The 20,815-nt window shown below is 44.9% G+C and overlaps 1 protein-coding gene across 2 annotated transcripts in view; it reads left to right on the forward strand.

Moving 5' to 3' along the window:
- FOXN2 (forkhead box N2) overlaps window positions 1–20,324 on the forward strand; it is a 68,820-nt gene extending 48,496 nt beyond the window's left edge. Inside the window, exons 4-6 of one of the 2 annotated variants that reach the window (XM_014610960.3) lie at window positions 5,910–5,971; window positions 14,942–15,010; window positions 15,826–20,324. In XM_014610960.3, coding sequence (XP_014466446.1) covers window positions 5,910–5,971; window positions 14,942–15,010; window positions 15,826–16,325 — 631 coding nt within the window. In that variant the 3' untranslated portion in view covers window positions 16,326–20,324. Of the gene's footprint in view, window positions 1–5,906; window positions 5,972–14,941; window positions 15,011–15,825 lie in introns of both variants that reach the window. The other variant, XM_006274703.4, reaches the window with a different exon arrangement.
- The last annotated feature ends 491 nt before the right edge of the window (window positions 20,325–20,815 follow it).

The raw sequence follows: 20,815 nt of genomic DNA on the forward strand, positions 1-20,815 counted from the left end.
TTACTTTAAAACAAGATTGCCACAGTGACCCTTAGATTTGCACCCCTTATGCAAGACTGAAATACATGGCAGAGAATAAAAAGATTTGCACAGCTTGGTCCCTTTATAATTGGGTTTTGTATCCCATTATTTTCAAAAGTGGTCTCTAACTTTCTAGTTATGCTAAGCTGTGTGTGATCTTTGATTTGAAAGGACCAGGCATAAGGTTGTGAAGCTATTGTATTGCACTTGATATGCGTACTTGGCACTTTGGGGTATTCTAAACTTGCTAAATGTTATCGATTTTAATATCTTCTCCAAAACATCTAATTTCTAAGTACTCTTTATGTAACTTATAACTGCATTTATTTAGAAACCAATTGTTTTGGGGATAAAATCATTAATAACATCAGAGCACAAAATGAATAGATGATTAAATAGTCAAAGTGAAAATACAGCATCATAATATGGTTAATAGCCCTTTCAGGCTTTGTTGTGGAAACGATGGTTATTGAGATTAATAATGTTGTATTTTAGAAAGTAATGTGTTTTACTAGAGCTAGTATTTTTTGCAAAAGGGATATGCAGATAATACACAAGTGTAGTCTTTGCAGAGCCCGATCCTAGATTTTTAGACCTCTTGGCTAGGCACAGACACTCAGAAAGCCCAAGGCTGAATTGATTCAATCTTTGCAAGTTTCTGTAAACTGCTTAGATTGAACTGATAAGAAAAGTGACTTCATGTTCACTTTTCAAAAGTAAAAGAGAGCCAGATCCCTGCAGTGGCCCATACCAGGAAGCAGGGAGCACTAGAACTCACCCCCCAGCCTGGCAGCCAGTGGGGAAATGAGTGATTTCCCCAGTCAAACCTCATCTCTAGCTTCCAGTCAGCAAAGGAGGGGATGTGGGGGGAATGCTTCCCCACCAGACCTCCAGCCAGGGTCTCCCTAGCACTGGGGAAGGGGGAGGAGGGAAGCCCCTAGGGGGTGTTTCTCCCTCTGTCCCTGTGCCCAAAGCTGGTCCCCCTAGCCATGCCCCCTCCTCAGTTTGGGCAGGCTGAGGGATGGACCTGGGGGGAAATCTGTCCTTCCCTGCCAGGCCCCAGCCAGGGTCTCCCCAACACAGGAGGAAGGGGGGAAGCACTCGGTAGGGCACCTCTGCCCTTCTCTTCTCAGTCTGGGCTGGTTTGGAGGGGAGGAGGGAAAACTCTCCCCTCAACCTGGCACTGGACCCCCAGCTGGTGTCTCCCTGGGACAAGGTGGGAGGGGGGAACCCTCAGTGGGGCAGTTCTCCCCACTACCCAGAGCCAGGAGCTGGGCTGATCACCGGGCCATTCCTCTTCCTTGGCCAGCTGAGGGAGTGGGGCAGGGGGGAATGGCCCCCACCCAGCTCTGGACCCCGAGCTGGGCTGTGCCAAGTGCAGGGGTGGGAAGCCCCCAGTGGGGACCGTTTCCCCTGCAACTCCCTCCTCAGCTGGCCTGCCAGCCAAGCAGGGTGCATGGCTGGGTGATCAGCCTCCTTCCCAGCTGCAGAGAAGCCTGCACTGGGGACTTTACTCCTGAGCCAGGAGCTGGCTGAATCACCTGACCACCAAATCACCAGGCCAGCTAAGGAGGGAATGCAGGGGGAAAACAGCCCCAACTGAGGGCTTCCCACCCCCTGGACCCTGAGCTGGGCTGTGCCTGGTACAAAGCCAGGCTGGGGGGGAGGGGCGTTTTCCCCACTCCCTCCTCAGCTGCCTTGCCGGCTGAGCAGCGGGCATGGCTGGGTGATCGGTCTGGCTCCTAGCTGTGGGGAAGCCTACAGTGGGGGCTTTACTCCCCTGCCTGAGCTGGGAGCTGGCCCAATCTCATGGCCACACCGCTTGCTTGGTTGGCAGGCCGGCTGAAGAGGGAGTTGGGGGTAAACAGCCCTCCCCTACCCCAGCTTTGGACCTCAGCTAGGCTGTGCCCAGTACAGAAGGTGGGAAACCCATAATGCAGGCCATTTCCACCCCCCACTCCTTCCTCAGCTGGCCCACTGGCTGGGGAGGGGGCACGGCTGGGTGATCAGGCCCTGGCTTCCAACTCAGGTGGGACTGCAGGCTTTTCTGCAGCCGGGAACTGGGCCAGTCACCCGATGACATTTGCTCCATGGCCAGTAGGCTGGCTGAGAAGGGTGTGGGGAAGAAAAACAGCAGCTTCTCCCCGTCCCTCTTCCACCCCTGTTCCAGACCTCTGCTGCTGTCCCAGGAGCTGCCGAGTGAGCACGGCCCCTGGCGCCACTGCTCTGCTGGAGCCAACTCAGAGGGTCAGAGTATCAGCTGCCTGGCACCTCCTGGGCAGAGCTGCAGCCTGGAGCCTCATCCCCACCCAGGAGCAGGGCTGGCAGCTGGGGTGGGACCAGCCCTTCTCTGTTGGAGCAGAGAGCACAGCCCAGCCCAGGGCTGCACAGCATGCTGGGATGCTGGGGGACTCTTATTTAACTTGAACCAGGAAAGCGTCTGGGACAGAAATTCCATAAACCTGTTTGACCCAAATTCATTAAACCTGATACTACATTCAACCAGATTTTATCTTCAACCAGTTTTGGCCATTTTGAAACTGGTTTATGTGCACTGAACTTGTGTTCTGTTACAGGTTTAAACTAGCCTCTGATTATTTAACCCAGTTTATGTACAACTTCTGTCCCTAGCCCTAGCTGGATGTAGCTTCCAGGTCTTCCAGTAGCTGTACCCCTCTCTGAAGACAGTAATTTATCACACATGCTAATTACAGCACCTCATTTACTGCAGTCAAGGTGAAATACAGGCCTTACTGAAGCCAGTGACAGAATTGCCATTGACTTCAGTAAATCCAGAATTGCACCCTCAATCTGTCATTGTTTTGTTACTATATTTTCTCACATACCACACATCTCCAAATAAGAAATGCTCCTTGATTTTGGAAGGCAGAACGAAGAGAAAATAAGGTCTTTCCAGAGTCCTGGCTCACTTCAGAGAGAACTCGCATCATGCAGCAGCTCACTATCTAAGCCAGCTCAGTAACTGCTTTAAGCAGAAGCTGTAGTGTTAATCCCTCTCATAGCTGCTGCCAAATTGGTAACAGATTTTTTCAGATCAGCTAAAAGCTACTGCCCAGTGCCAACCTAGCAGTGGCTATGAAACAGTTAGAACTAGACTCTACCGTTGCTGCTTGCTGGGCTGAAGAGAAGGAGCAGGTTTTATAGCATAGCTTCTAGGGCCATGTGATTCTTCGGTTGCTGATTTGATTCAGAGGAGATTCAGCCCGATTTTTTTCCAGTGGCCAATTCTCCAAATTGAATTGGGAGACCAATAAAAATGTCTGAATTGATCTGAAGCCTCCAAATCAATTTGGAGATTCGGACAGTCCCCGCTCGGCACCATAGGGAACGGGACCTGGACTCCGTGACAGGTCCCATCCCCTGCCTGCTCTCCCAGCCTGTCAATAGCTACCCCGCCTGGCCCCAGTGTCCTGGCACTTAAGAAAAAAGAAAAAAAAAAAAGCCCTGCACTCACCAGCTGCTGCAGCGGCTGTCAGGGCCTCTGGGGGCTTGTGGCAGAGCTCCACCATGCAGCATGAGGCAGTAGTGGGGTAGTGAGGATTGCTCCCCTGCCTGGCAGGAGCTGGTGAGCACAGGGCTTTTTCTTTTTCTTTTTTTTATTTGAAAGTATGGGGATGCTGGGGCCTGTGGGGCAGCCACTGATGGGGCTGGGAGAGCGGGCGGGGGATGGGGCCTGTTTCACTCGGCTGCAGCTGTATCTCCAAATCAGATCTGGGCAAATTGATTCAGGACAGTGATTCCAATCACTGAATCAAATCGCTGTCCCCCAAATCAGCCGAATCTGAATCCGAAGCAAATACTAGCCACTTCACTCAGGCCTACTAGTTCCTGTTGTAGGGAGAATGATTTCCTTTACCACATAAGATATGCAACCCAGCTTTGGAGAGCTGATTTTTTTTTTTTGGGGGGGGGGGAGGGGAATGTATGTGGTATGTGAGTATATATGGAATTATTTGTTGTTGCTGTTTATTTTCTCAAGGTGCTGAACAGTTACGGTATTTTCCCCCTCCAGTTCTAAGGTTTTCTCTTTTCTTTTATTTATTTTTTAATTTTTTTAAACTGCTGTTCTAAGGTCTATCCTCCAAGCAGAAAAAGGAGAGTTTCTTCCTTTACTTTTTTTATTAGCCAGAACTTGCATCTTAATCCAGAAAATTTCAGAAAGCCCTGGATTATGGCACAAGTAAATACTATTCTAAAGTTTCAGTACAAGAAGAATAATCCAAACATCTAGCTTTCAGCAGTAGTGCAGCCAAGAAATAGTTTTTACATAGTAGTAATTAACAAACGCACACAACTGCGGCTCTGCTTAGCAAACATACTGAATTTGTACAGTAGTGACAAGCAAAAAGGTGTACTTATACTTTTTCAAAGGCTTTATTCTGGCTACATGTCAACACAAGTAAGGAGGGAGACTGACTCTTGTTCCAGCTGGCATTTTGATTGCATTAGGAGGGATGGATCAGTACTCAGTCTTGGTGTAAGTAGAACTGTCTACCTGCAGCTCCACTAAGGTCAAAATTGTTACCTTTTTAATTGTGGACAGCTTCTTGCCTGCAGTAATTACTTCTAGGCCCATTTTTGGTACAGTAACTGATTGTAATCACTGAGGTACTTTGTTCCAACCTAGTTTGTCATGCAAGTTGGTGGATGGCCACACCTGGAGTACCCAGTTTCCTGTATGTGTATTATGCCTCTGGGCTACGGTGGGCAGCATCACCCTGATTATGCAAATCCTCAAGCACAGACATATCTTTACTCACATGTTTAGTTTAATTGAAGTCAAAGTTGCATGTGGATTTTTGCCCAAATCCCGTTCTACCTCTGAAGTGTCTAAAGCAGCCCTTCTGCAGTTTTTAGTTATCCAAGTCACTCAGTGCAATACTATCCCACCATACTCAATAGTCATGTGTTTAGCCAGTACCTGGAGTCATTATGCATCTCCGTGTTGGCCTAAGCCACTAGTCTTGGGCTGCTACATCTGCTCAGAAATGATCCAGAGCTGTCACCTTACCCGTCTAATTACTATCTAAGCTCTGATATGGTCCAGTTCCACCTAGAAAGTGCTTAAACTCAGCCTAAGCCCCTGGTTCCTTGATGGAGAGACCATGCTGAGCAACTGTTTGAAGCCTTTGTTATGTAGTATGGAAACAGTGGTGGCTGTAGCAGTGGTGGGGGACTTGCCTATTTTTCTCCTAGTAGCTATGTGGTCAGGACACTTGCCCAGGAAGTGTGAGACTTGGGTTGTAAGATCCAGTCAGTTGCAGTGGGTTTGGTTGCACATCTCCCACTTCCAAGGAAAGTGCCCTTGGGTCTGGGCTACACAGGGCATGTGACATCCTCCCCACTTCCTGTCGAAGCTAAACCATTGGATGGAAAGGAATGTGAGAATCATGGGAACATGAAAGCTGTTGCTTGACTGTAAACCCAGAAAAGAGAGCACTCTGGGAGAGAGAGAAAAAGAGAGAGTGAGCCGTGGGCTGTGTTCCCAATGCTGTTATGCATCTTGCACTATCTAGTTGTTAGAGAAAATGCATAAACAACAGTGGAAATGGACCCAGGAGTCTTCCCTCCTCTTCTGTCTATTTTTGGCCCCAAGAATCTTGACTGCCCAGTGACCTGCCTTCAGTTGGAAGAATAGAGAGTACTTTGTACCCTGCTGGCCAGTAGTCTGGTGGGTTGGGCACTTGCTGTCAAAGGTGGAAGAATTAGTGGTGTTTCCTTAGCTTTTCCCTCATTTGAATGTATTTTTGTCTATACATAGTGTAAACATTCTTTCATTTAATGTGACTTATTTATTCATAGCATAAATGTAAAACGATTTGTGCCCTTATTTTAACTCTTTTTTTTTTTTTCTTTCCTTTCAGTAGGCCATCGTCTCCTCACTATTTAACCTCAGTACTTAAGCAGAACCATGGTCGGTCTCTCAAAGGTAAATTTTCTGTGTCCTGCTATCTCCCAATTCATATACAACATAAATTATCATCTGAACTGTGCAGATCAACCTGTTCTGAAAGTATCTTTATACCATCTGAGGAAGTCAGTTAATAATGTGCATTCTAGTTGTATTTGTGGGTTTCTTCTCATTCCTTCCTCCTCTTCCCCTCCCCCCCCCCCCCCCAGTTTAAACCAATCAGTTGGGTCCTGAGACATAAAGCAAGTTTGTATTTCAGTGTCCAACATCCTCTTCATCATAGTATGGTACCTAACACATATATTGTTTGCTTGTCCCAAACTCTGACCTATTTTAAAACCTGTATAATCTAGTAGGATATCCATTCAAAAGCTAAATCTTTCTTGATTTTGTTCTTAAATCCACCATTCCATTACAGGGGATTTCTCTTTTTCTCTCCCTCTTCCTCTCTCTCTGTGTTTATAAGTTTTGACTTTGTACTTTGCTGCAATTTATATGAACACGTAATTTGTATAGGGGATGTTTTGTGGCTAGCGTTGCTGCCCCACCTCTAAGCTGTCCTAGATGCTGTTTTATTGCCACTTTTATGACCACATTCCACAAAGTGCACTTAAGTTGCTTATCTGTGTGTGTGTGTGTGTGTGTGTGTGTGTCTTCTCTGTTCACCAAGTCTTCTCTATTGTGCCTTGACGTTTAATCTTCTTTGTGAGTTGTGCATAAAAGCGAAAGATTATATATAAAGATAAGTGATTTTTGCCAAAAGAACCATATGATGCACCCTGACTTGGCACATCTTGCAGTGCCCAAGTTGTTAACTGTACTTCTTCAAAAAGAAATCCTAGGCTAACTCTTCCAGGCAGAGGTGCAGGATTACGAATTCATATTGTCTAGTAATGGGATGTATTAAGGTTGTGTGGTCCAGATGCTACTCTTGCAGTTATCACAAAATGGATATATAGCACCTGGTTCCTTCCCCAACCCCCTCCCAACCCCTTCCTGGTCCTAAGAACTTTTTGTTCACCTAGAATCCAGTTTCTTCTTCCTGCCTCTTTGTTCTTTGATGCCAAAGAGGCAGTGGATGGACATGTGACAGTCACTCTGCCATATGAATTCCATCATTTGTGTAGGCCTGTATTAATGACTCAGCAGGTGACAGTTTCTTTTCCCTGCTTGTCAAAGATTGTTTCCTTGCACCTTAAAAAAGGGACTGTCAGCCTTTCAAAAAGCCCTTTCTTTCCCTTCTCCTTATTTAAAGGAGAGAATTTTCTGCCATCAGATGAGGCTAAGTCTAATAGGAAGGATCCTGACAGTTTCTTTATTTTTTGTTCCTGCTTGTGGCGCAACTGTCTTTACTGCTATAATGATATTCCTCTTTTTTTATACTTCTTTTCAGGCAGGTTATCCACTCATTGCATTGACAAATGGGTTTTTACCCTCACCCTGCAAAATCCACATGGTATTTTCTTGCTGCATTTTTGAGCCTGCTTCCAATATTGGCTCTAAATATTGCTGATGACTCTGTAGACTGCGCTGCTGTCTCATAACAAGATTATATCTCTGTTTTTTCTGAACTCAGTAATAAAATGAATAAAAGGGCAGTAGCCCTTTGTCTCAGTAGCTCTTGAAGTATAGAGACACCTTGAACCTTCCACCAAAAACCTGATAGAGAACGGAAGGAGCTGACCTGGTATACTGCTAACGCTGAACAACATATTCAGCCATGGTTAAGGTTTAGCATTGCAGCATTTTTTCCCTTTCCCATTCACAACCTGGTTCAACTTGTTTATTCATTTTATAGAGCAGTCAGTGCCCGAAAGGTTCTTCACATCACATTGTGGTTCCTTGTGGCTGCAAGAGCTTCTCTACCGAGAAGCCTGAAATCATCTGAAAAGTTCAAAGCCACAATGGTAACTCCTCTAGATGTGCCCAAGCTTACTGACAGCATGCTTGCTCAGGTGGGCTTGCAGCCTTCACCAAGCTCTGTGCTGCCATAACTATAACATGTAGATTGTTAGCAGTACCTGAGCTAGCATAGGTATGTCTACACATGGTGGAGTCATATATATCTTTGACTGAAGTGTGGATGAATCCTAAGCTTTACTGCTAATGGATAGAAAACTGGCTGTATCGTCGGGCTCAGAGGTTTGTAGTCAATGGCTTGATGTCTAGTTGTCAGTTGGCATCAAGTGAAGTGCCTCAGGTCATTTCTGGGGTTGGTTTTGTTCAAGATCTTCATCAAAAGATCTTGGCAGCAAAAGAGCATAGCAGCTCCCCCTGGCTTTCCAGGGAACTAGCGGACCTCCTGTGTCTAAAAAGAGAGCCCTACAAAGGATGGAGGACTGGATCCACTTCCAAAGAGGAATACTCTGCACTGGTCCAGACCTGCAGGGAGCGAACCAGGAAACCCAAGGCTGCGATGGAACTCCAGCTAGCTACAAGTATCAAGGATAATAAAAAGTTCTTTTTTAGATATGTGGGGAGCCGGAGGAAAAGCAAGGGCAACATTGGATGCCTGTTAAACCACATGGGACAACTGATGCCCAGGAAAAAGCCAACTTGCTAAATGGGTACTTTGTTTCAGTTTTTCACCAGTCCAATTGGATGCCCCTGCCCATTTCGGGACAGGAAGGCCCAGGTGAGGGAGATTACTTACCCTCCATCAGTGCTGATGTTATGAAGGAACACCTTGAGAGGCTGGATACTTTCAAGTCAGCCAGCCCTGACAGTTTATACCCCAGGGTACTCAAGGAGCTGGCAAGCGTCATAGCCCAGCCCCTGGCACGGATCTTCGAGAACTCCTGGCGCTCTGGTGAAATGCCCAAAGATTGGAAGAAGGACAATGTGGTGCCTATCTTAAAGAAAGGGAGGAAAGTGGATCCGGCAAACTACAGGCCCATCAGCCTGACCTCTATCCCAAGGAAGGTCTTAGAAAAGATGATCAAAAAGGCCATTCTTAGCAGGCTGGCCAATGGCAACATCCTGAGGGATACCCAGCATGGGTTTGTTGCAGGTAGTTCTTGCTTGACCAATCTAATTTCCTTTTACAAACAGTGACCTATCACCTGGACAAGGGAGAAGAGATTGATGTCACATATGTTCACTTTAAAAAGCCCTTCTATCTGGTATCCCATGATCACCTGTTAGCAAAACTGGCTAACTGCGGCCTTGGGCTCACCACGATCCACTGGCTGGGGAATTGGCTCTATGGTAGGACCCAGAGGGTGGCAATTGATGGAAGACAATCGTTGTGGTGCGCTGTGACCAGTGGGGTCCCCCAAGGCTCTGTTGTTGGGCCTATACTGTTCAACATCATCAATGATGTAGACATTGGTCAGAAGCGGATTGGCCAAGTTCACCGATGACACCAAACTTAGGGGTAAAGCATCCACACCTGAGGACAGGAGGGTGATCCAGGCTGACCATGACAGGCTCAGGAAATGGGCAGACGAGAACCTGATGGTGTTTAACACTGAAAAATGCAAGGTTCTCCACCTTGGGAGGAAAAACCTGCAGCATGTTTATAGCCTTGGCAGTGCTACGCTGGCTAGCACTATGGATGAAAGGGACTTGGGGGTCATGATTGATCACAAGATGAACATGAGCCATCAATGTGATGCTGCAGCTAGTAAAGCAAGCAAAACGCTGGCTTGCATCCATAGATGTTTCTCAGGCAAATCCCAGGACGTCATTCTCCTGTTGTACTCGGCCTTGGTGAGGCCGCAGCTGGAGTACTGCATCCAGTTTTGGGCTCCTCAGTTCAAAAAGGATGTGGAGAAGCTTGAGAGAGTCCAGAGGAGAGCCACACGCATAATCAGAGGTCAGAAAAACAGACCTTATTATGAGAGGCTGAGAGCCATGGGACTCTTCAGCCTGGAAAAGTGCAGGCTTAGGGGTGAATCTGGTGGCCACCTATAATTTTATCAGCGGTGCTCACCAGGATCTGGGGGAACATCTGTTCACCAGAGCGACCCGAGAGATGACAAGATTCAGCGGTCACAAACTCCTCCGTGACCGTTTCAGGCTGGACATAAGGAAGAACTTCTTTACTGTCCGAGCCCCCAAGGTCTGGAATAGCCTGCTGCCAGAGGTGGTTCAAGCACCTACTTTGAACACCTTCAAGAGACATTTGGATGTTTCTCTTGCTGAGCTCCTCTGATCCTTGCTGACTTCTTCCCCCCTGGGGCAGGGGGCTGGACTCAGTGCTCTTCTGAGGTTCCTTCCAGCCCTAATGTCTATGAAATCAACAACCTGAAAGATTGGGGAGGTTGGCTATAGTCCTGTCTTGTAGATCTCCATTTCTGGTGTCCCACTAGGAAAAAATTAGGCTTTAGGACACTATAGCCTTCCCTTTAATGGTGGCATCATTGATTCAAGTAAAACGGTACATATGTCAACCGAGTTTCTCTCTATTTAAGTCCAAATGTGGTTGGAGGGGAGACTGTGGATATCTTATTGTGTGCAGGGGTTCCAGAAATGTACAACCATGGTCAGGTGAAATACAATTTCTGTGGAGAACTCTTGTTGTATGTGGCTTAGTGACAGTGATGAAGGCCAATACTAAGCCCTGTTCCATTGGAAATTTGCTGTCCCTGCCAAAAGGAGAAGTGTCTGTAGAGGAGTATTCCTGGCAGCAATCTCCTGTAAAGGTGACTTAGGATGAATCTTGAACAGGCTATCTATCTACCAAGAAAATATGATGGTATTTTTTGTGGCTGTATAGGTAGAGACTTTAGTGCTCTCTTGGAAGTCCAGTATGAGGTAGAATTGCGTGGGAATTCAGTATCGTTTGTCAGCAAAGGGCACTTCCTGGCCTGTCTGCTGATCCGCTGTTGAATCTTTTCTTCACGCTTGCCCTGATACTAACAGGATGGCTATGTCTGCTTGAGTAAACATAAGATACTAAAGGCTTTAGATGGAATAGGATTCTGTCTCTCTCACTTTCTTTTATGGCTGCTCTCTTCTGTCTGATGTCAGTGTTAAGTTTGCCAGGCAGATTCTGGCTATTCCAATTAAAGACAGCAATGGAACCAAATGTAGGAATTTCTTTGTGTTAATTTCAATTTTCACATCTCCCTATACCTTTCTATTAGAGGCAAGCCATTAGTATGCCATGAGTCAATGGAAACAGCTGTTCTTGAGAAATGAAGACTTTTAATGTATCCCGTAGGGCTGTTCAAAACAGCGCCGTTCTGATTCAGCTTCCATTTCGACTATTTGACGGAACAGCGTTTCATTTAGAGTTTCGTTTTATTTTGAAAGCACTATTCCATTTCGTTTTGTCTTCAGCACCAGTCCCACCCGACAGCACCCACTCCTCTCATCTGGCAGGCAGACTGGGGGCTCGCCCACACCCCCAGGAGGGTTGCGGGGGCTGTCTGCCAGATGACAGACTGGTTGATGCAGCCCGCACTCAGCACCGAGAAGATCGGTGCTGCCGCTAGCCCCAGGCAGCAGCACCTGTCTCCGGTCACCCAGCAAACAGATTGGGGGCACATACTGCTGGGAGGACTCCAACCCAGCCCCCACAGCCCTCCCGGGGATGCTGGCAGGCCCCAAATCTGCCTGCCAGCTGACAGGAGCCAGGTGCTGCCGCCTGAAGCCAGTGGCAGCCAGGGCTGTCCCGGGGGAGAGTGAATCAGGTCAACCACCCCGGGCCCCATGCTTGGAGCCAGGCATAATATCCATGATGACTCTGCACCGCTGCTGGCTTTGCGTCTGGCCAATCGCTACCTCCTGCTGCTGCTGCTGCCTCATCTTTGCATCCAGGGCGCGCAGGATTGGGGTGTTGCAGAGTTGCCACAGCCACTCCACCCAGCTCTGCGGGGCCCCCCAAAGTGCAGAGCCAGGGGCAGGGGTGGTTGCCCTGATTTGCAGCGCTGCCCCCCCCGGGACAGCCCTGGGTGCCACTGGCCCCAGGTGGTAGCACTTGGCTGGCTCCTGTCAGTTGGCAGGCAGATCTGGGGTTTGCCCGCACCCCTGGGAGGGCTACGGGGGCTGTGCCGGAGTTGTCCCAGTGGTTCATGCCCCCGATCTGCTTGCTGGGTGACAGGAACTGGGTGCTGCTGCCTGGGGCCAGTGGCAGCACCGATCTTCCCAGTGCTGGGTGTGGGCTGTGCCCCCCAGAGATGTCAGGGTGAAACTCTAATCCAGTGCCACCTAGATGGGCTGGGCACTGGCCCTTTTTCTCACCTGCCACGTCTTTGGTGTTTGTTGGGGAGGCAGTTCTCTGTTGGGGCCCAGAGGGGTCTCAACCCTGGGGGTGGTTTCGTGGAGCTCCAAACCTCCCCTTTACCCCACCCTTCCCATGCCTTCGGCTTGGGTTGGTGCTGCTCCCTGCATTTCTTCCCCACGCTGCCCCACCTTGCAGGGCCTGGAATTTCTGGGCCGTGAACTTTCAGAGTTTCACCCTGGGTTTTTGGGCTGGTTTTTCCCTCTTCACGAAAATAAACTTGCCCCTGCTGGGGTCATCTATAACGCAGCTGAAAATGCCGGTGCCTGCCGGTGGAGCTTCCGAGATTCCCTGCCTGCCTGCCTGCCTGCCTGCCTATCTCTTATCTCAGGGTTCCTTTCTATCCCCCCCAGGGGGGGGCCTGCTTGTCCTTTCCCTCTAACTGGTGCGGATACGGGGGGCATCCTTGTGCCCCGCCCCTACCAGTTCTTCTGGCATCTCCGCCCTGGAGCCCGGCTGACCTGAGGTCCTGTTGTCCTGGTCTCTCTTGCCAGCGTCATTCTTCTCCCCCTTTAGGGGACTCGTAGTTTCCCGTGCTGTGCCACATCCAAAGCCATCCGAGGACGGTTGAGTGCTTGAGGGTCTGCCCTCAGCCACGGTTCTGGAGCTCCTAGATAGAGCCCTGCCGATCTCCAGCGGTGTCCCACCTGATCACTGCCTCTCTGCGGGGCTCCTTGGCTCCTGCCAATCCCCAAGTCTGCCTCGCTGGTCAGGGTCTCCCGGTAGGCGACTGACCCCTTGTCTAGGGAGCTGGAGCTGGAGCCGGAGCTTCCCAGCTCTGGAGTCGGGGTCTCTTGGCTGGTGTTCCACTCCTCTCTCCCCAGCTCACCTCCAGCTGTTTCCCCATCTGCCTTTTGAGCAGCCCGAAGCCACGCCCCCAGTTCTCTCCAATTCGCAGGCTCAGGCAACTGCAAAACTGCTGAGCCTGCACCTCTGCCTGTGTCCGAGCTCCGGTCTCCTCCTCGCTTCTGCCCGTCTCTGCTCCTGCAGTGAGTGCCAGGCATTCTGATTAGGGGTCCGGGCCATGCTGGGGGGACTCGTGTTTCCCCTCTCACACACCTCTTAAATTTAAGCTAATTTTTCCCAGTTGAGGAAAAATTTGACCTGATGGGATTTAAGACCATTCAAATGACAACGCAGTAGTTTCTTTTCTTTTCTTTTTGTGGGGTTTTTTTGCGGGGGTGGGGAATCTATGAAGTGATTCCCACATAGGCAGTTATTTTGTAATAGCATGGCTGTGAACAAAACGAGAGCCATCTAAGGTAGTGCATGCCACCAATTTTTACTTCAGCTGCTGGTAACAGTGGGGAAAGTGCTGCTAGTCAAGCCTTTCTCAGCTTCCCTTACCCTGTTCAGCAGGATTGTAGGGTACAGGTTGTTAATAACCTGTTCTACCCCATGCACTGTCCTAAGTACGTTCTTTTTTTTTTCCATCACACCTCATGCATACTTACTGTCCCGCTCTGTGGTCTTCTCTGAGGCACAGAGGCTACTTTATGGAAACCTCTTGCCTTTTAAGATGCATTGTTCCTTTACTCCATAAATGTGTACACCCCTCTTCTTTTTTGTCTGATCAGTCCCCTAGTAAACCAGTGCTATAGTCCAAGGTGCAGAATTTTATAGGATCAGTCTCTTGATCTTCTGAAGACATTACAGAAGCCTTTGAACTTATTTATGACCTCTTCATATTTAAACTTCTACTTCATGTTTAATAGAGTGAATGAAAATAGAAGAAAGGAAGTCATATATGGAAAAATATAAATAAAGAACAAGGTGAAAAAATAGATACAATGTGGCATGATCTTTTTGATGTGCTATTCCTTAAGAAGTTTATCATCAGAATAGAAAGGTGTGCTCCGTATCAGTGTATAAATAGTTCTAGTAGAGAGCCTAATAGCTGTGTCACCGCTACCACAGAGCTAAATACGAATCCATCTGATTCTATTCTGATTCTAGTTAATAACTGTTGTTGTAATAGAGGCCTGTCTGTTCTCCTTGGGCTCTTTAAATAACCAATAAATCAGTGCTGCAGTTCCAAGGTATAGAATTTCTTAGAGAAGCGTTTTGAAATGACTAAAAGCACTACTGTTCATCCGTATCTTCAGGTCTTCAACTGCCCATTTATTATTTATACCTTCATGCATCTTGGATCGAATAGTTTTATCCATTCTTTTTCTTTTGGCTTCTTTCTCTATCTCTGTTATTCCATTTGACTTATTGGTTAGTGTGAAAAAGTGCATGGAGTACTCTGTAGTGCTCTTCTGTGAAGGTGCTGTTCATGCATGCTGAATTAATTCTGCATTTATGTAATGCATCAGCTTGACAAACTTACATATTTATAGAATGAAATCCAAGGCTGCTTAGGAAGAGCTCTGCTGTGGTGTATGCCTAATCTTTTTCTTTTTATGGTTACTTGTATATGAGAAGGCTTTCCTGTTATGCTTATCTACAATGGCCACTGCTCTTTCAATGCTTGTAGTGAAGTACATTAGAAACCAGACAAGCCTTTTAATGTACTCTGGTAGTGACAAATAATTTTTAATTAATTGTCCTGCAACAGGAGCCCTAATAGTCACATTCTTGCTCTATAGCAAGTTAATTTTGGCCATATAGTAGTCATATATACTCCATATTCTTAGACACATGAACCATCACAATACTAGAGGCAACTACAAGTGCATGTTATTGTTTCTGGGTAGGACAGCCTTTTGTGACTTCCGTAAAATGGAATCTAACTTTCTGCTTCCTCTTCTTTATAGAATCTGACATTGATGCTGCTACTGCCATGATGCTGTTAAATACTTCCATTGAACAAGGGATGTTGGACTGTAAGCATAAACAGTTTTATCTTTTGTTTTGTCCTTAGCTGGTAGTTGAAGACTTAGCCAGAAATTTTAGCAACAAAGTATTCTTTAGCTTATAAGTAGCAGGAAGGAAATAGTGTACCAAATTGGCTTATGCAGCCTCTTCTGCCACCATGCTCCAGTTTTTTTTACAGGTCAACCTTTCTGCTGTTTTTAACTAACTTAATATTTTTCTCTCCCTACATAGATAAAACATAGACACCTAATTGCAGACTAGTTGTCTACCACTATTTTTTGTTCAGATTTGCTGAATCTGCAAGTTTTCCAGTGGTCAGGAGGGCTGCTTATAGACATGGAAAAAAACCAAACAAACAGTGTTTTAGTTTCAGCTTGGTGCACCCCTGCCCCAAGTGCAGCGCATGTCCAAAAGAGGAATCATGTCAGTTTGACCAAGCTCACCCAGTGTCTCTATAGCTTGCGCGCTTCAGCAGGGCTTTTTGGCACTTTATCTAATAGCTGGTTCAATCAGCTATTAGGTAAAAAAAGCACCAAAAAGCCCTGTTGAAGTGCACGAGCTGTTCAGGTGCTGGATAAGCAGAGTCAAACTGACATGATTGTGCTTCCTGTAAAGTGCTGTGGTTTGTTTCTGTTTGTTTGTTTTGTTTTTGGGGAGGGTTTCCCACGTCTGTCAACACCCTACGTGTCCAGTGATGCATACCTATCGCCTCCTGTAGAAATGATGTGTTCATACAGTTTATCTCTGTCAGCTTATGTACCAAGGTGGCATGGTTCTGTTTGAGCTCTTTTGCTTACTGATAGATCTGTGCTTTCAATAATAGGTGAGAAGCCCCAGCCACTGAAGACAGCCAAGAAAAGGAGTTATGGCAGTGCATTTAATCCTCACAGTTCAGTGAATCTGCAAGAAAACGATTCTGCAGCCACCAATATCGATCCAAAGAAGGATCACAATTACAGTGTTAGCAGTGTGGCTTCACAGCGCTGTGCATCTAGATCCAGCGTGTCTTCCTTGTCCTCAGTTGATGAGGTATATGAATTCATCTCCAAGACCAGCCATGCAGGAAGTGACAGCAGTGAAGGATTTCACAGTGAAGTGGATACAGACGTTGACTATGAAGATGACCCGCTTGGAGACAGTGGCTATGCATCACAACCTTGTGTAAATACCTCTGACAGGGTTTTCAAGGAGTTATGTCAAGAAATAGATGAGGAGCTGAAAGAGGCAGCTGGTTCTCTGCTCCACCTGGCTGGAATCCACACATGTTTGGGTTCCTTAATAAGTACTGCAAAGGCCCACAGTCAGAAGCAGAGGAAAAAATAGTTATACCTGGTAGTGTGAATATATACTTATATTTTTTTTAAGTGTGGCAATACTCTTCTACTTTTACCCTTCACAAGGGAGATCAAAGCCATAAGAGGACTTGTTTGCTTTTTATTTTTGGCGCTAATTATAGCTTGGCCTTTTGTTTTTAAATCATTGGCTAGAAGATTTTATTTAATCATTTCAGATTAGAGGAGATGCCTGACTGGGGAAAACCCAATGGTATCCTTCTTAATGGTGATTGATTTGAATATTTGATTACTTCCTGAGAGATTAATTGGTTCAGATGCACATTATGAATAATTTTGCTCTGTACTAACCCTCAACACACACACTCAAGGGGAAATATCACCCAGGGTCGAGGGAAGACAGCTTTTCCATCTCTTCCCATAATACAAATAACTTTTACTGGTGAGACGGGTGAAAAGCTGCCATTTTGCGTGCGCGACGTGTGTGTGTGTGTGTGTGTGTGTGTGCGCGCGCGCGCGTGTTAGGGGAATGAGGGGGTCATTTTTCCCCAACTATTGAATATTCAGTAGTCGTTAGCAAAAGGTTCTTGTTGAATTCCTCCAGCCCCTCTCCCCCCACAAGCCCCATGTAGAAGTTACTGTCTTAAAAAACCCCCACAGAGTTCAGGCTATGCTGTCTTGTTGCATGAATGAATGAGGTGGGGATTCTAGATGGCTAAATTTTTAAGTGATTTCTGGGAACAGAACTTATGACACATTTAGGAAAAGCAAAACATAATAGTTTCATTTTGAAGATTAAGAAAACTGATTTAATAACTGTAATGTCTAAAGAGACCCTATGAGTGTTGCAGTGTTGGCTGCCATACTGCCCTTTTTCTAAGTCTACTGATTACTGTGTTTCAGCCTCATGCTATATGGACCACTTTAGCAACCTTTGAAATACAGTGTTAACCTATAATCAAGGTATGTTTAGGGCTTTTGGTATGCACTGTAACACAGAAGACCTCTTTACTTTGATGTGGGGGAAGCTCCTTAAAACTCATCATCTTTGCAATAAAAGAGCCTCTTTAAAATACCCAAACTTCCTGTGCCCAAGAATGTTAGTCATCAAATATAAGATTTTTTTAAAATAAAAAAGCTGAGTGATGACTGCTTGCATCTTACTATAGAAGATAGCATTTTGTAGTGTTTTGTGAAAAAAATGGGTATGCAGACATATTAGACTGGGTTTAACAGTACTTTAATTAAAAGAATGCCTTAAGTATATTTCAGAATTGTACAGAACTAAACATCGGTCATCTTGCCTGTTTCTGAGAGGCAGTAGGATGTGCCATTAATTTTTTTTTTAGTAATATGTTAAACTATTGCTTCCAGTATGTGTTGGGCAAGATGGTTTAGTATTAGAAGCAAATATACCCATGTAGGAACCCATGTCCACTGTTTTTGATTGTTGAGATCAAGGCTGGATTTTTAAAAAACCCTGAAACTTAGTGATAGAAAATATTTTTCTGGCCACTTGGAAATAAGGTGCTTGTAGTTCTGTGTTTTTCTTATTTATCTGTTTCTTCCTGCATATTGCCCTGTAGCTTTCCCAGCTAGTTAACATGTTTATACAGTGGTACTGCTTTGAAGGTCTCCTGTTCTGAGGGCCCGTTCCAGTGCCTGTTGAAGACAATGACAGTACTCCATTGATTTAATGGCCATTGGATCAAGCCTTAATATGTTAAGGTTTACATAGTGTGAGTTTGGTATTTAAAAAAGACAGCTTTAAAAACTGCAGAAAGCTCCTTTTGGTTACTCATTAGTTTTATGCATGGAAGGGTAAAAAGAGAAAGAAATGATCTCTCTTTCATGAACCTGTGTCTGCACACACCCACCAATCCACTCGCAGAGAAGGAAATATTGTATACAACCATGCTTCTTCCTGCGTCTCTGATAGCCTTAACTGCTATTGAACAAGCTATTGATTACATAATGTAATTAATGATCTCAAAATATAAAACAAAAAAACAAAACCCCTAATAACCCATTAATTTTAAGCACAAATATTGTGGTTCAGGGGATTTCTTCATAATGCAATGTAGATGCTGATGCCTAAGGACATTGCTTTCACTGATGTTTACCCATATACCTGTTAATAGTGTCTAATACAAAGCATATTTGTTACAGCAGTGCAATCACGTTTGACCTGTGGAGAAGTATCTTTAATCCATCGGAATTTCATTCAGAACCACAAGTGAGATTCCAAGGAACTGAACAAGTGGGTCACACAGCACCTGCTCAAGTCAGTCCCAGGCTTTCTGTTAACTTGGAAGGAAGCTAGATCCAGCCCCACTTATTCAGATACTGGCAGTCTGTTCATACTTGTTGTCTTGATATGTTTGCCAAAGTAATAATGTTAACCTTTTCAAATGTGGCCCTTTGTTTCCAAACAGAATCAGTGTAGCTAAAAGTAACAAGGTTCCATGCTTAATAGAGGCCTGACTGTGCCACCATTGACACTGAAATCAGTGGTACCCCTTGCCATGTGTGAGAGTGGCAGGCAGGCCACAAATTACTGCTATATTTCAGTTTCCATATGCAAAGACAAAGCAATAAAGTCATTATGTCATTAACAAAAAGCTAAGGCTGAAAGGGCTTCACTTGAAGCTCTAAGGAAGCAGACTGAGAATAGTGTGGTGGGGCTGGTGCTAGAATTCTCCCTTCTCAGCCTGGAAATGCGGCTTAGGCCGCACGTATAGCAGCAGTCTATGCTACACTCTTCCCCAGATAGTTATGTATTGCTGGTAACCAACCTATCAATGGCTACTAAGCAGATTGGTTACCTGCTGCTAACCAGTTGCCCCCATGTTCCTTTATATTCCAATGGGATGGAGGCATCCCAGTGCTCTCCCAGTTTCTAAGGGCTATGGAGTCCCTCTGTGGCCTCTTGCTTTTCAGCGCTCAGCACCTCCTGCTGCAGCGGATGTCAACTTAACTGTTCTGTTGTTGAGAAACCCTCTTTATATTTACCCGATATGGCTTCCTTTCTTTTCACTTGCACATTGTTTCCTTCTTTGAGTTCAGGATCCTGTTGTATATAAATATAAATTAGTATAATTGAGCATTGTTTTAATTTTGTCAGCAACATTATGTAAAATGTTCATACCAAATGGTCAGTTTAAATATGTTTTAGCAGCAGCTGAAAGGTAGGGAAAGGATGAATGAATCACATGCAATTCTTAAAAATTAAATGGAGAAGTAAGTGTATGAGACCTGTTTTACCAGGGGGGCTGCTCTATTTAAGATAAATACTGATGTGAATACTGTACAAAGCTGTATCAGTTTTTCATACTCCAGTACTAAATTATTGCTTTTGTGAAAGTCACATCATACGTTTTAAAATCCAACTTTAAAATGGAAGTTGTATGGTTTACAACTTTTTTGTTAGGCTAAAAAGTGAAAGCTTTGGTTAAAGCAAAGCACACTCAAACATGTTAATAATGGTGTAGTCAAAATATTTATTGAAAGAAAAAGTAGAGTATTTTAAATGTTGCACCTGCCATTATTTCTTAAAGCACATTCTTCACATTTTAACTGCCAGTGCCATTTATCAAGCCTGTTTTATAAATGTACATTTCTTCAAACTAAAAAGTGCATAATTAAAAGTATTATGTTGCCATCATATAGTGATATAAAACATTTTATAATTGCCAATTCATTGTAACTATTATTTATTTAAAAGTGAATTTGTGAGAATGCTTCTGATCAAACCAACCAGAATTGTTTTTAAAAATGTTCCCTTAGCTTGTTTTCTGATGTAGCATATAAGGAATGTCCTTGGGTTTGTTTAGAATAACTGCCATTAGGTGACCAATCCTAACCCTTGTCCCTCAAGTTTAGACCACTGCCCATTTTAAAGACAATTTACAGAAGTTTAGTTTTTTGTATGCTAACCTCTGTTAATTAAAATGTTTATAAAGTTTATTTTTACCAAAGAGATGCAATTCATTATGATAAAATATTGCAAAATAAAATTTGTTTTATAACATTTGTGATTGATTATTTTCTGCATATTTTGTTATACATATTAAGAGTGCTTGATGAAAGTAAACAGCTTCAAACATGGGAAGCACCACTGTGGTATCTATTTTTTCCATCGAATAAGGTCCAGATCTCAAGCAAGACTAAGTGCTTTCAAATCCCATGAAGTCAGTGCCTCATAGAATTTTCTTTTTTAAAAAGAAAAGAAAGTGTTTGTTTCTTTTTTCTTTCAAGAATTTGAGATCAGTTTAACGGACCTGTAATTGCTTTGATTGCTTTTTATCCCTTTCTTAACTGTAAGTACAGCATTTAATATTTTCCAGACACATGACTTGATAGGATTTAATGAGTCTATCAGACATGATTCCATATGCCTGGTTGTCTTGTATGCTAGGATGGAAGTTATCCAATCCCTCTGAAGCTTGAGTACATTTAACTCTTTGAATTTCCCTTTACCTTGGTTGTGGTAATTTCCATATGAAGACCTTTATTCCCATG

The sequence above is a fragment of the Alligator mississippiensis genome, chromosome 1, assembly GCF_030867095.1.
Source record: "Alligator mississippiensis isolate rAllMis1 chromosome 1, rAllMis1, whole genome shotgun sequence".
Classification (NCBI taxonomy): Eukaryota; Metazoa; Chordata; order Crocodylia; family Alligatoridae; genus Alligator; species Alligator mississippiensis.